Source organism: Sylvia atricapilla, chromosome 5 (genome assembly GCF_009819655.1).
Source record: "Sylvia atricapilla isolate bSylAtr1 chromosome 5, bSylAtr1.pri, whole genome shotgun sequence".
NCBI classification, from domain to species: Eukaryota; Metazoa; Chordata; class Aves; order Passeriformes; family Sylviidae; genus Sylvia; species Sylvia atricapilla.
In genome coordinates this window covers 61170345-61185506 of record NC_089144.1, presented here as the reverse complement: position 1 = coordinate 61185506, position 15162 = coordinate 61170345, and the positions used below count along the sequence as shown (strand labels likewise).

The window sequence follows — 15162 nt, the reverse complement described above, 5'->3', positions numbered from 1 at the left end:
ATATTTGCACAGAAAACAAAAGCATCAGAGACGAATTAAGAAACTGGTAAAAAGCCCCAGTGTTATTAGAGTCAAGCCTCCGTCTTGTTCTCATTTCTGTTCCTGGCAACCAAAGCACTGACTTGATCTATTTCCACATTCTGAAGCAAAGCTCCTCCTTTCAATCACACACACACACACAAAAAAAAAAAAGATCATCCCCCCACTAAACTTAAAATGTAAATCAGATTCCCCTGGAGAGAATATCCTAGGACAAATACCAAAAGATGATCCCATGACCATGTCCTGCATCCAGGAGAGGAAAAGCCCATGAATGTATTAGAAAGCAGCTTTGCAGACAAGGACATAGGGTCCTGATGAACAAGTCAAACATCTGTCAGCAGTGTGTCCCTTTTGGAAAAGCAGCCAACCAACACGGGTCTGCATCAATGAGATTGTAGTTAGCAGGTCCAGAGGAGTAGCTCTTCCCCCTCTGTTCAGTGGCTGCAAAACCACAGCTGAGTGCGGCAGTGCAGTCCGTGGCTCAGAAATAAATCCTCTGGATGTACAGAAGCAGGGCCAGAGGCAGATCTCTGCTATAATAAGCATGCCAGAGCACATGACATTTCAGGAAAGGCAGAAAAAGCTGGGCTTGTTTAGACTGGAGAAGGCCAAGGAGGGAATCTTACTGCTGTCTTCAACTATCTCGTGCAGCAAAGATGATCCCAGAGCTCTCAGAGGCACATAGCAAAATGGCAGAAGGCATCAAATACAAGTTGCAGGAAAGGAAATTCCAATCACACATTAGGGATTCTATTTATTTGTTTCTACCACAAGAGTGGCCTAATTTGGGAACACAATGCCCAGAGACACAGGGGACACATCAACCTTTGGGGAAGTAAAACATGACTGGACAAGACCCTCAGCAGCCTACTCCAAGCTGACCCTGCTTTCCAAGCCAGGGCTTTGTTCACAGGAGATCCTATATATAAATGACTCTGATTCTATGTAAGTGGTACATGAAGTGCACAAGATCATCCAGAAAAATTTGAAAAAAAGCATTACAAGACTAAATTCCAATTTAATGTGTCCAAATTTACGCCTCTATCTGCAAAACCAGTAGCAGAATACAGTAACAATGAAAGGTGTGCTAAAATCCTCTAGAACAAATGAGCTGGCCATGTCTGAAAAAAATTGCATTCCTCCCTATCACTAGGATCTTCCTCATGTCAGAAGGGAAAAAAAAAAAAGATTTGTAGGATATTTGACATCTTCAGTACCATCTTTGGCAAGTCACTGAATTCAGTGATCAGAAGACTAGTGCACTGAAATACACATCATATTTTAAAACAGGAAACAGAAAAGAACACACTCCTCACCATGCGAAGAATACAGAGCTCTTTGCTTTCCATAAGGGTAGGATTGTACTGATTTTAAAATGGAGCCAAGCCACAGCAACTTGATACCCTGCCTGCTAAATACTCTATTGTTAATGGGGTCAGGTAAATACCTACTCTGAGGCACACTCACACTGACAGGCAATTTGATGGATGTGTTTAGGAACAAAGAAAAGCATTTTGTTTAAAGACAACTTTGAGCATGCAACAGTACCACAGACCATTACCGCCAAATTCTGCAGCATTTTTAAAAATGAAGGACAAGTAGGACCCACCCAGCAAAGCTAACTAACATTTACCTTGTTTTTTATTTTCCTGCGGATTTTCTTTAGAACTTTCTCCTCTGCTTTTGTCAGGGGCAGTTTGGTGGGGATTGGGTAGCCCTCTGCTATCAGTGTCCTCTTCTCTTCCTCTGTCAGGATGAGGGGGCCCGTCCCCTGTAATTTCTTCAAGGGTCATGGAAATGAAATGAAACAAAACAGTAAGTGCACACAGTCCTAGAAGAAAAGGTTGTTAGGGAGGAGAGGCAGCAGGTCTTCCACTGCAGAGAGGACAAGGCCTACTGGAACAGCCTCCTGCAACTGGGAATGTGTGGAAGATCCTTCAGGTAACTTCTACTCAGAGTTCGAACCTTTGGGACAGGATTCCCTCGAAATAGTTGTTCTTGGCCCAGCTCTGTACACACTGAGGCCAACAGTAAAACTGCCTTTGGCTCAAACAGGGAAAGAGACACATGAGAAATACTACTGAAAATCCCTCCCTAAAGATCGCCACTTGCTAATGACACGAGGAGAGGACAGATGCAGATCTACCAGAGACAGGGCTGGGCCCTAAGGCAAAACACAGTCCACAACGGGATAAACCTAATAACACCAGTGAACCCTGTCTCAGCTTAGAGGAGAGGCACACACTGTTCCCTGTGGGAACAGAACAGACCAGTGAGCAAGAATTACTGGATCTGCAGTTTTGACCAGAGATGAATTAATCAAAACAACAACAGAAAGTTAGCAAATATCTGTCAAAACCAGTAATTAGAAAAAAAAAAAAAGTTTAAAAAAAAAAAAAAAGAGAGAAAGGAGAGAGACACACATGTAAACGGTGGAGAAAGCCAGCTCAACTTACATGTGGTGCAGTCAGGAGAGGGGAATTGGAGAGCACTGAAGCTGTGCGTGACACAGCCTTAGCCGTGGCCTGGAGCTGGATTGGGCTGGAAGGAGGGAGTGATCGAGCCGGGCTCTGCCCTCCTTCGGAGTCACTGCCATGGCTGCTCGGAGGGGTGGGAGGCAAATGCAGGGGATCCACTGCTACATGGCCAGAGAGACAGAAAGTAATACAAGGGTTTAAGGCGTCGGTTTAAATCACCACGACGGTCCCCACCATCACCACACAGTTTCCAAGACTAGGAGCGTCTGCTAAAAAATGGATCGAGCAAAAGTGGCAACTTGGAAAAGGTTCGGAGCATGCAGGTCTCCAAAGAAGGAATGAAATGCAGCAGCTATCTTTAGGTTTGACAGACAAAACAGGGCTCTGTGCATATGCTCCAGTCACTTCTACCTACACTTCAGCTCCTTCTTCAAATGCTTTGAGGTTCATGTATAATGTAAAGCACGAGTTCCCTGTTCCTGGGAAACCACAATTAACAGAGGGGCTCTGAGCCAGCACACTTTCTCTCCAAAAACAATAGTATTTTCGAACTTTGCTGTGGATTAACCAATTTGCCAGCATTTGCAAGGGAAGGGATTACATCCGAGGAGTTACATGATCAGGAAGGAGAGAAAGGCCTCCTAAGGACATGATCTGGCACAGCTGAGAAGCCACTGACAACCTAGTGACAGCAAAGGCTTCAGTGCACTGATGGAGCAGGAGCAGCACAGGCAGCCACTGCAGGAACCTCTCCCACACTATCTGTCCAGGGCCATAAGATAACCTCAACTGCAGCCAAAAGAACCTGTTCTAGAATTGTCAAAGTGCTGCTCATGATGAAATGGGCCCGGACTGAGAGAAACGGGGCATGTCTCACCTACTCTTATTAAATGGACAATTCAGCAGATGCTCAAAACAGCCATAAGTAAGTCACTTTTTCTGTGAGCTAAATTTACAGCAATTGGATTTTGAAGTAGGAAGATACAGGGCTAATTTTCCACCTTCCACTTCTGTTATGCTTTGCAAATTTGAGTTGAAAAGATCAAATGCGTGGTGAGGGAGGATGGAAGAAAAATACTAATTAAAAAAATCTTTAATACTCTTTTTGTCTTACATGTTAGCTCTTGCAGTTGCCAGATGAAGAAACATATTTGGCAAACAGAAAGGCCCTTAATCCCACAAAGTGAGCAAACAAATCTATACCTGGGTTGAGATACAGCCTCCTTTTATCCACCTGCTACATCATTTGCTTCTCTCCCTAGAGCAGTACTACTTACCCACAGAAATTAATTCACTAGCAGAATATCAAGTGTTTCTAAATGAAATGCAATTATCTGCTCAGATTTCACACCAAATATTTGGCTCTTCTAAAGTTTTCTTGGCTTTAATTGTGTTTAGCTTTCAGGGTAGGGATCTTTGCTTCTCCTTCCACATTAGAGTGTAGTACAAAGAGGTAACGATTGTTCTTAAAACTAATACGCTACAGACAGATTCACCTAACTTTTACTTTTATATAAACTCACATCTTGCTTTTGCAACCGAGGTTAACAGTAAAGTTTCTTATATCTTAACTAAGTCTCCTCAAATTAATTTCTTTTCTATCCTAAATAATCCTATACATGAATAATTCAAGTTCCCTTCAGTACAATTATTAATACCCTACAGAATAAAAAAAAAAAGACCATTTTCTTTGTGAAGAAAAAGGCTGGGGAGGGGGGAAGAAAGAAAGAAAGGAAAAAGAAAGCCCTCACATAAAGACTCAGATAGACTCTGGCTCTTCAATAGCCTGAGTTGAATCGCTATAAAACAACAGCTTCAGCCTAAAAGCTAACATGGTGAATGAGAAATCCAAATATTTTATTAGCACATTTCTTGTACTTTCTGGATGTCAACCCCTATTCTTTCATTTGGTATTTAACAGACCTTCCTTAGAAGAGAGGTTCAGGAACTGATCCACTTCATGGGGCTCCAATTTAATCTCTGGAAGAACTTTCTGAGTCAGTGGTTTCATCTAGAAAAGAGAAATTAACAGCATGAAAACCTGGAGTACACATATTAAAAATTTTAATAGAAGGACACGAGGATTACTTCTCCATAAATGGAGAGGTTTCCTCTCCTGCTCTTTCACAGGCAAAGCTTTAACTGCTTCACACAGTTTGCTAAACCAGGCTACAGAGAATACTGCCCTGACTAGCCCCACTATGGCTTTTCTTACTACTATATTTAGCTAAAATAAAAGATTACGCCTCAGAGATGACATTTCAGACTGAAAGCTAACATGTAACCCACTCAAATTACTTCTCTTAGCAACAGAGCTGCTGCTAGGATTTGCTGGACTGCACGGTCTGTTTGAGCAAGGACAGAAACACCCCCCGGGAGGCAGGGAGAGCCTCTTAAAGGCCATTGTCATCTGGGAGGAAGAGCAAGGTGCTAGACACTGAGCACCAGGTTTTGGGACCCAAGTTCCTTCAACAGTGCTCACAGAGGAGCAGGAAAAGAGACAGTCACTACTGGCTGAAGTTTGGGAGACACCTGGCTTGCCAGGGCTGGCACACCAAGCTGCTGCCCAGAGCCTGTCTGTGTGCTACAGACACAGGCATGAGAAAGCCAGCCTGGCACACCAGCAGGTTAATTGCAGCCAAAATCCCTCTCAGTAACCTGTGTAACTAATCCATGCAATAGCAATGAGCCAGCAGCAAGTCCCAGTAGTCTGCAAATCACCGCATCCCAAGCTACAGCAGGACTATGTCCTGGGAACAGCACATTCAAGCTAGGAGAAAATTATGGGAAACTTGTGCTTAGCTTTTTTCAGTTTCTCATGAAATATTTTCTGTTGCACATATTTCTCATCCACATCCAAGTGGAAACATTTATTTTCAACTCCCTCCAGCCTGGACTGAAGTTGCATCCTGGGGGCTGACAACAGCCATGCTTCTTCCTCCACTGGCTGAGGACCCTGGTGAGCCACCAGCTGCTGCACTTCACTCTTCTCTACCCAACCACAGCCAAACTAATGCTCTTTAGAATGCCCATTGGCTGCTCTAGCTGTGGTCAGAAAAGCATCACAAAGCTCCTTGTAAGGCTGGTTGGGCCGGAAGCAGCAACAGCTTGAAATGCCAAAGCTTCACGTATCTGGCAAAAGTAACTTTGCAGGCAAACAGGGAAACTTTGCAATCAATCCAAACAAGGAGTCTTGTTCTGCTTAGGGGAAGGCACAGCAGCATTAAAGCAAGTTCTTATCAAAGACACTTAGCTTGTCACAGGCTTGATAGAGCAAATGGATTAGTGAGTTCAAGTGCAACTGGTTCATTAGAAACTATTCAAATATTTCTATAAACCCAAGAGCCCCAGGCTTCAGGGCTAGCATAGAAGACAGAATTGCATATCCAACCATTAAGAGCTAAAGATGCAGACAAGCAGCTTGAAACACAAGCTCTTACAGCAATAGTGGGACAACAGCAAAAATTAAAAACCATTAAAGCAGACTGCAGTGTGCACCCTGAGCTGCCAAGCTCTGGCACCATGGGGGCTACACTGGTGTGCAGCCTTAGGAGAACCTGCAGCTAGCTGTGCACAGAGAACAGAGAGTCTGCAGTACCAGGGCATCCGTCTGTAGTTCAGGCTGCTCCCCCTCCAGCGACGTGGCTGTGACGGTGAGACTGACTGAGGGAGCAAGGCCTGATGTCTCACACAGCCCTGGCTCAGTCTTTATTGCAGCTGGAGTAAACTCTGTAGCCAGACACCATTCCTCATTTTCCAGGTCACCTGCCAGGGAAGGAAATCGGATGCCACATGTTTAGATCAGACACAGAAAGAGTACAAATGAAAATAATGTCATTCCTCCTCCACAGAAGGGAAACAAACACAGAAGACATTTTAGTCTATCAACAAAACTCTGCCCTTTCTATTCAGCCCTCAATCAATGCAGATAACCATGCCATTTCAGGGCTGTAACCTAATCCTAGCCCCAGGATACACAGAGGAGCAGCGAGGAAAGACACAGAGCACTAATCACCATACATTGCTGAAAGCTGCTAATGCGTAGCAGAACAAGACCAAACAAGCCACTGGGTACAGCAGCCAGGGAGCCCTGTCCTAAACAGGCTAATGCCCACTGACTCAGTTTTATCCCTCCTTCCGGAGATAGCCTTTAGCCAGACTTCTGCTTCTTCTACTGCTTGCAGCCAGCAAATAGCTCAAATGGTGGGATTATATATTTAAGAACAAAGTATTTGTCACAGCCCAACTTCATGTTTTCTCCCCTCAAGGATTCATTTAGTACACACAAAAGGATACGCACAAGATATAGGCTTTGATGATTTCACAGGAGCACCAGTGCCATGGTGACCATGCTAATTTCCTCCAGAGAGCCTCTGGGAAGTCACAGCACAGAATGTATATTTTATCTGGGAGCAATGAAAGGTGCATCATGTGTTGGCAGAATTATTCCCTAACTCCACTTATTGAAAGCTCACTAGTCAAGAGAAAGCCATGCAACTTTTCTCTAAACAAAGTTGAAGGGTTCACCCAGCATTGCCAAAAACTGGAAGAAGGTCAGCGTGGCAAGTTTAGCTCCCCGTTTCCATTCCATTTCCATTTCCATTCACTGTTTGACTTCCTGAAAAAAGACTTATTTTCCCAGGTCTGAAGTATAATAGAATACCAAGAACTTGGAAAGACTCAACCTTTAAAACATTTCCACAAGGCTATTAACAACCTCTTTTAAAAATACAAAATAAACAAATGCATTTTTGGCAGTTGCAATTCCGCCTTAGAAAACCTCGTATTCCAACTGAAAGACTTTAGTCGTTCCTCTTGCAGGAGAATATCCTATACCAGGTGCACTGCATCCCTCTGCCACGACTAAGCACTAGTTAGAGGCATATCCATTAAACAGAGCAGCCGGAATCTGAAAGCAAATATACAAAAAAGAAAAAAGAAGAGTGCCGATCTTTCTTTCAAAGCTTTCTACTGCCTTCTAACAGATTCTTTACTGCATATACAAAATTAAAACAGAGAGATTAATACATCACTGCAGGGCTGGTAAAAGCAACGGAGCTTTGAATTAACTGTGTGCTGCAGCAACATCCTGGGAGGCAGCCACGGGGCTGTGGCCGTGCCACCAGCATCCTGCAGGGCTGCACAAGACCCTTCATTCACAGCTGACTGTGTCAAGCTGCTGAGAGGCCAACAGAGCTCAGCTGCAAACAGGTAACAAAAATAAGGGTGGGCTCACAGCCTCTGTGCTGTGTGTCCTTGCCATGAGGACCACACACACACAGAGCACACAGGCACTGGGGCAGAAGCTGGGTGCCTGGAAGAAGGGAGAAGAATGTCCATCTCCAGTGCTAGCAATTACTTTGTGGTGGGACCTAACCTCCACCACTGGCAAGGAAGGAGGTAATTTGAGTAAAGACACACCAAGGAATTAAAAATGAAAAATACGTATCCTGTAATCAGAAGCTCAAGAGCAACAAGGCCAGCAGCTCTGCCAGATTTAACTGCAGAGTAAGGGCTAAACACCATATTTAAGCTTCTGGAGAGCTTACTCCCGAAGTTTCCTGGGAAATGCAAAAATGCAAAACTAGAAGTATTTATGAACTGAAAAAAATAGGCAGGCTTGTCTAAATATTAACTCAGGAGAGAGGACATTGCTCTTTTTCAACCATCCCTGAGCCTCTCTACTCACAGACACAAGAGCACAGCCCCCTCCCAGCTTGCTGTGTATGTATCACTCAGGTAAAACCTTTCAAGTGGTATCTGCCTGGAAATCCAGAATCCTTTGGCAAATGCAACTTTCAAATGCCTGTTTGGATAACCTGGGTCAAAACTGGCCCCACACCACCTCCTGCAGAGCCTCAGTTTGCTGCCCCTTGCACCTCTGGGTCGAGCTACCCTTGGGGCAGCACTATTGTGAGGGCTGTGGATAAATGAGAGCTATTAGTGAAGCTATCAGTGAAGAATTAATTACCCCTAATTTTCTCAAATTTGTATCATCATGCAACTAGAAGGGAAATCCAGCCATGGGTGACCAGCAAAACAAGGCATGCCCTCTAAGGCTGAACTTTATGATGTTTATCACCTCTAATCCCCAGACTCATCATGAATATTCAGCTGCTCTAAGACAGCAAGATATTCTGGCCTTTGGCTGGTCATTTCACTCCTCTGGAATCCGTCATTTTACTCCTCTGGAAGCCGACTTTGCTGATTAACCTGACATCCCTGCCATCACCACTTAGATCTGCATAAACTCCTCAGAGTTATTCTAGGCTTTAAGCCAGTCTAACCAGTCCGTAGGGTTACAGATGGTTTCCAGCAACACGCTGCGTTCAGCACTGAGATAGCTCTGAAGAACTGCAGCTGGCATTTTTTGACACTGCCTCTTACAATGCATGGTGACAGCTGTCATTCCAGATGAACAATCCTGTGAAAGGAAGGATGGAGGACTGGTCAAATCTCACCTTGATACTCTTCTCCCTGGCCTTTTCCAAGTTGCTGTTACACATTCCCTACCAGGATCAGGGAGTGTTGTGCTACAGGTTACTTTCCTTAGACACATTCTAGCTTCTGAAGTCACCAACCATCCCTCCTCTCCTCCAAGGGAGCTTCAAGGACATTTCCCACTCTCCTTTCTCCTCTTCCTGAACACAGCAGGTTGAAATTATCTTAAAACCATTCTTAGTTTATTCTTATAATAGCTCCTTAGCATCTTAGTGAAAACTCTGCCAAGCAGCAACCCTTCTCCCAAAGCCCTTGAGAATGTAACACAAAATCAGAAAAACTTAGGCAAAGAGGAGAAGTACACAGAGGTATGGCACACCCTCCAAGACAAGAGTATTTCTGATAGAGGGTTATAGAGAACCATGAGAGAGGTTTCATGGAATAATGAGAACAAGCAAGAACGTACATGTGAAGTATTGAAATGAAAAGGACAACAAGGGCTGGCTCAAGAGATACACTGGAGGGAAAAGGAGGTAGGTGTCTTTTCCAAACCAAGCAAGATGTGCTGTGATAAGAGTAAATGACTGGTGTCAAGAAGTTAGAGGTCTTTATATTTATATTTGACATGATCCAGGAGACACACATGAACTTTTGAGCCACAGTCCAAAACAAGAAGCTGAGACTATAATCTTCATGATGGTACAAATTCTAGACAAAAATGAATAGGGCAAAAGTGCATCCTCAAAGGTGAAACAAAATATGCTGCGAGTCATTCAGATACAGAGAGAAGAAAGCTTAAACAAGAAATTTGGCTTTCCAAATGGCTCAGAAAATACACATCCTAAGTATTGTCACTTTGGCTCTCTTTAAAAATCTCTTCTCAGGCTTCAAAACAGTTCACTGTTGAATAAGTGATCCTGGCTGTCAGTTCCCTCCCCAGCTGAAATTTTCCACAAACCTCAGAACGCCATCATGCAATGTTTAGATGAATAGCATTCCCCTTTACCTACACTTTCGTAAGTCCACGAATACGAGGCATTTTGGCACATGGAACATGTAATTTAGGGAGTCCACACAGTACTTAGCAAAATCCCAGGCAACATTTCTGCCTGGAATGCACTGGTGCTGGTAAACTGCACATGTGAACTGAACATTCAGGTTGCAAAGCACCCAGGTGTTAAGAAATACCTATGAATGTTTAACTCGGTGTCCTTTTGCACACTACGTACACCTAAAAATAGGAATGTTTTAATAAGATGACCAAACAATTTCTCTACAGAACCCATGCTTTATTCAACAAGCCAACAAGCAGAATGCATGGTGCTTTACTAATTGAGAAGATATTCCATGTTTTATTCTTTGCACTGTCTCATGTACAGCCTCACCTCTTTCACCAAATACAATTCAAATTTTGCTCCCACAGGGCTATTTAATTACCTCCTAGGGAAATGCTCCACAACCTGAATTCGTTTATTAATGGAGCTGAAAATTCAAGTGAGACATGGAGAGACTAAGGCTAGAAAGTAACGAGTAATTTAAAATGGCCAACTGGAGACAACTGGAATTGGATTTTTCAGATGATTTAGCCCTGGTTTTGGACTTGATCAAAATCCAGTATTCACTGAGCTTTCAGGTTGGGCCGTGAGCATCTGCCACAGCTACAAGCTAAACATCAGAGTTTTGACTCAGGCATTCAAAAAACCCATTCATCACAGCCATCCAGGGTCTGTGACACATGCTCCTAAGATCTCCTGTGTCCAAGACTAAAATTACATTTCTTCAGAAAGCTTCTGTGTGCTTATTTTGTCATCAAGCTTGTGCCTCTTGTGCAGACTCGTTTAGCATGGATCTTCCACTGCACAGCTCACACACTGTGATGATGATTATCAACAGAAATGTGCTCCTCCAAGCATCACAGCTGTAGCTGTAATCAGGGTGTGTGATTTAGGCACACATGAAAAACCCACTACCAACAACAGCTGTGTTTTTACGTGTCATAATTAATATATACCATTTCTGTGTTGATAAAAGCATTTTAAATATATCTGTATTTATACACAGATATAAAAAAAATCTACATAGTGGCTTAATAAGACCAGGTGCAGCTTTCTAGGATATTCAGACCTCTCAGAAGAACTGCAACGTTTTGCTTCTTTTCTTGTTCCATGAACACAAAGTAGAAAACAAGGTCCAGAAATGCTTACTTCAACTGTATAGTTTTTCTAATATCAGAGTTCCCAGGATGTTTTGTTTTCCTTTTTTTTTATTTCTATACAAATAATTCTTCCATCTTGTCTAACATACCACCCCCTTCCCTGTGAAAAAGTAGATCTTTTCCAACATTGACTAAATTTCACCCTTTCTGACAGATGTACAGAAAAACAGAGCTTAAAAAAATAACTAAAATTGTGTCCCTTGCTCCCCACACTCTTTTCAGCACTCTTCATTAGAGTTTACAGACTTATTGCTGGATAATTAAGTTGCGTATGAATCTACTGTGCATTTTTAAACAAATGAGAGGTGTACTCTGCATCTCACCCTCACTCCTCTCAGGTACAGAGAATGCAAGTATCCATAAAAACAACACGGGTTTCACTTTTTTCCCCTGCAGTAAAAGGTAGGATATAGCACCACTGTGTAAACAACCCACATGAAGTGTGCACGACTGAACCCAATGTTTAAGGGGAATGCAAGCCCATACCACCATAACAGATCTCCATCACAGGAAAAAGATGCAGGCACTAAATGTCATTTCCAACCAGAGTGCAAATAAGACCTCAAGAATCAGCACGGGATATTTCTTTATCTGTATCATGAGAATGAAGAGGCAGCTTTTGCCTCCTCCTTAAAGTTCACTGTTCAAGGGATGGATAAAGTAACTTGGAGAAAAACAAAACTGAAAACCTAAGGAGATCACAGATTATCAGTCAAAGTGCTCTGCACAGGTATCAGAAAATCTGTCTCTGAACAGGGTAATGCAGGAAGTTCCCTAATGAGTCAAGGTGTTCTCCAGCCAAGTGTATTTAAATAGCCTTCCTCTTCAGCTCTGTTACAGATTCAAACAGGCTAACAGGGCTTCTGCATGCTTCTGGTGCACGACAGGCCAGGGCTGTCAGCATGCATCCCAGGGCTGGGTGCACCTGGCTTCTGTACTGCCCTGCCATGGACAGCCGTCTGCAGTCTCAGGCTCAACTCACCTGTTAATGACACACTTGGATGCAGATGGTGCTTGAACTCCACCAAGGGTCCTGTGTGCAAAGCTGGCCTTTGGACAAGTGTTCAGCCCTCACCTGAATCCTCCCTCTGAGGGGAGTGCCTCTATACATGGAGCAGGAGGATCTAGGGGTGCTCACGAGCTCTCCACCACAAAAGAACAGCTGCCAACTGGGAGCCAGTTAACTGCAAAGGGAAAGCAGCTCTTGGAGGGGGCTCACAAGTTGTTAGTGGGGAAAATGACTGCTTGATCTGTCAGAGAAGCACCTCTGCACCATGAGCCCCCAACAGGGGTGCTGATGCTCACATTTTGGTCATGCTGCTGGACGTGCTACTTGCGGGAAAGAAGCTCAGGGTCCCTAGCTTTGCAGTCTGAGCCTTTCCATCCTCCCAAAGGCAAATAGGACCTTCCTGGAGACATAACTGCTTCCCTCTTTATCCCCTGGGTTGGGATGGTTCTCAGTGCCCAGCTCTGGGCTCATATACCGCTCCCTGTCAGACACAAGCCCTGTTTATTACGCCTGAAATGCTGAACTCAAACGCCTCTACCTCTCCCCCTCTCTCCTCTGGGAGGTGAGAGCCCACATTCATCGACAAACAGTTCTTCTTACAGATTTTCCAGATGGCATTTCCCCCTCCCGGCGCGCACACACACGCTCCCACCGCCAATAATGAAACCCAAGCCCTCAGAACTGCTGCGACAAAAGAGATACTGTTTGACTACCAAACATTGGGGTCCTTTTAAAGTGCCAGGAAGGGAAAATTAAATAAAGGGGCAAAGATGAGCAGCAGTGATACACAGTAATTACAATACATAGAAGAAATAGCTTTTTTCATAACAAATGATCATCGTTCATACCGGCATCTCCTCTGTGATTAGCACGGAGCCCATGTAAAACCCACCGATAATTTTCATCACTATCAAAGTTACTAGCATAGAAACAAAGACACATCAGCTTTATATACCTGGGAGTCAGGCACAGACTGAGGTTGTACAGATTTACAGCCTTAAAGTTGGATACCATTAAATGTCCAATATAAGATTATCTTTTTTTTCTTTTAAGGTATGAGAAAGTTATCCACAGAAGCACTGTGGTCAAATAAAATAGTTCTCTCTTTCTCTCTCAGGTCTGAATTTTTCTCCTCACACCCCACACATATGCTGTGAAGGCAGATCTGTATTACAGCTTATATTTTACACATATGAAATGAACTTGATGCTCACAGTACATAACTAAGTGAGCACAAGCTGTCAGTGCAACACCACAAAAAAAACAATGAGATCACTGGTTTCACAAACAGCAGGACTGGAAGTGGGAGGAGTATTCCCTTAATATGCATCATCAGGGAAACTATTCCTGGGAAATCAGTTCCTGTAGTCACTTGACAAAGAGTTTGAAAAAGAAACTGCAAAGGTCCCTGTATTGAACAAGGCATGACAATAGCCGAATGTCCAGAAGTTTCCACCTAGGGGGAATCATCAAAGAAGTGCAGTTCATTTAGACTGTATCCAAGCAGCAATCAAGAGGGAACTTAATTGCAGCCTACAAACACCTAAGGAAAGAGGTTTCAGAGAACAGATGGCACCTTAAAAGAAACAACGGCTATAATGAGATCTCATCTATGTGTAACTGGAAGCTAAAGAAAGCCAGACTGCAAATAAAGCTGACAATTATTACAGTAACCATAAGTAAACGCCCATCTCTAAATCAAAACTAACATTTTCAGACATGCTGCTGCTCAAGTAGGAGTTACAGGGTTGATGCAGAGTGACCTACTGAGACTGTGGGCCTTTAGATACAGAGAAGTTCAAAAATCTCATACTCTGGTGTAAATTTAGTTGTCCTCAATGCTCTCAGGTACCTGGTGTGATTCTTGGGGTGTCCTGTGCAGGGCCAGGAACTAGACTTGATGATCCTCATGGGTCTCTTCCAACTCAGAGTATTCCATGATTCTATGACTTTAACACTGTAGACGGTGACAAGGATTGACTGCTATCTTTCCACATAAAAAAATCATTCAAATACAGCCCACTCCCACTAAATGGCTTTCTCCTCATTTCCCAAATAAATGCATAAAAGAAAAAAAATGACGCCGAAAAAAAGTTGCAGGAATATGCTCTAAAAATTATCAGTATGGCTTTGACAGCAACTTTTGAAAGCACAAGTGAATTTCTTTGTTCATTTCCATTTTCTCCAATGTCAGTGCAGCAGAGATTCCCATTTTCATTGTTCACTGTATTGGGAGAAAACCAGACAGAAGCAGGACATTGCACTGTTCTATATGTAGTCTATATAAAAAAATAAAATTAGGATAGGTAATACAACCTACTGTAAACAATAAAACTCTTCTGACTCACATATACACCACATATACACATGATTCTTATATGTGTGCCTACATATGGATACAAATAAAATCTACGAAGACCAACCTGAACCTCAAGCCCAGAGGTGCCTCTATGCAAAGAGACAGTGCATGACACTGAGTACTGCTTGCAAACTCCATCCCTAAGCAATGGTTTTCCATAGCCCTGCCTGAGATGAGGGCTGGATTTACTGTCGAAGGACTGCATGCACTGGAGAACTGGGAGCCATGTTTCCAAGGTTTTGTTGGGCTCGTTTGGGTTTCTTATTTGTTTGTGTTTTTCAAACCGTGTGCGGAAATGGACTTGAAGTTTAAAAGTTGAAAAAGAAAATTCAAGTTTTAAAAGCACATTACAGAAAAACAACCTCAGCAGTAAAAAACCCAGTAACAATACAGGCTACAGTCTGGGGCCAGCCTCGGTTTTGGCTGGGAGTAAAACAGAAACACACCATTTCAGCAATCAGTCTGTCAAACCTTCCGCCAAGACAAGCCTCTTCAAATCCAGGAGTAACTTCAAAGCATTCCTGAGGAGGAAAGCACCAACAGGAGGGGCAAGTGGAGACTCAGACTAGTCTCAAAAGCAGAGCCCTCGGGGGACTGGGAAAGGAATGCACCCAGCCAC

General features: G+C 43.3%; 1 protein-coding gene across 2 annotated transcripts in view; it reads right to left on the bottom strand.

The window, feature by feature from the left end:
• CREB3L2 (cAMP responsive element binding protein 3 like 2) overlaps nucleotides 1–15162 on the bottom strand; it is a 74596-nt gene that overhangs the window by 17800 nt on the left and 41634 nt on the right. The window contains exons 3-6 of one of the 2 annotated variants that reach the window (XM_066319711.1): nucleotides 6118–6284; nucleotides 4443–4530; nucleotides 2499–2680; nucleotides 1676–1822 (exon numbers count right to left, since the gene is read on the bottom strand). In XM_066319711.1, coding sequence (XP_066175808.1) covers nucleotides 1676–1822; nucleotides 2499–2680; nucleotides 4443–4530; nucleotides 6118–6284 — 584 coding nt within the window. The remainder of the gene's footprint in view (nucleotides 1–1675; nucleotides 1823–2498; nucleotides 2681–4442; nucleotides 4531–6117; nucleotides 6285–15162) is intronic. The other variant, XM_066319712.1, reaches the window with a different exon arrangement.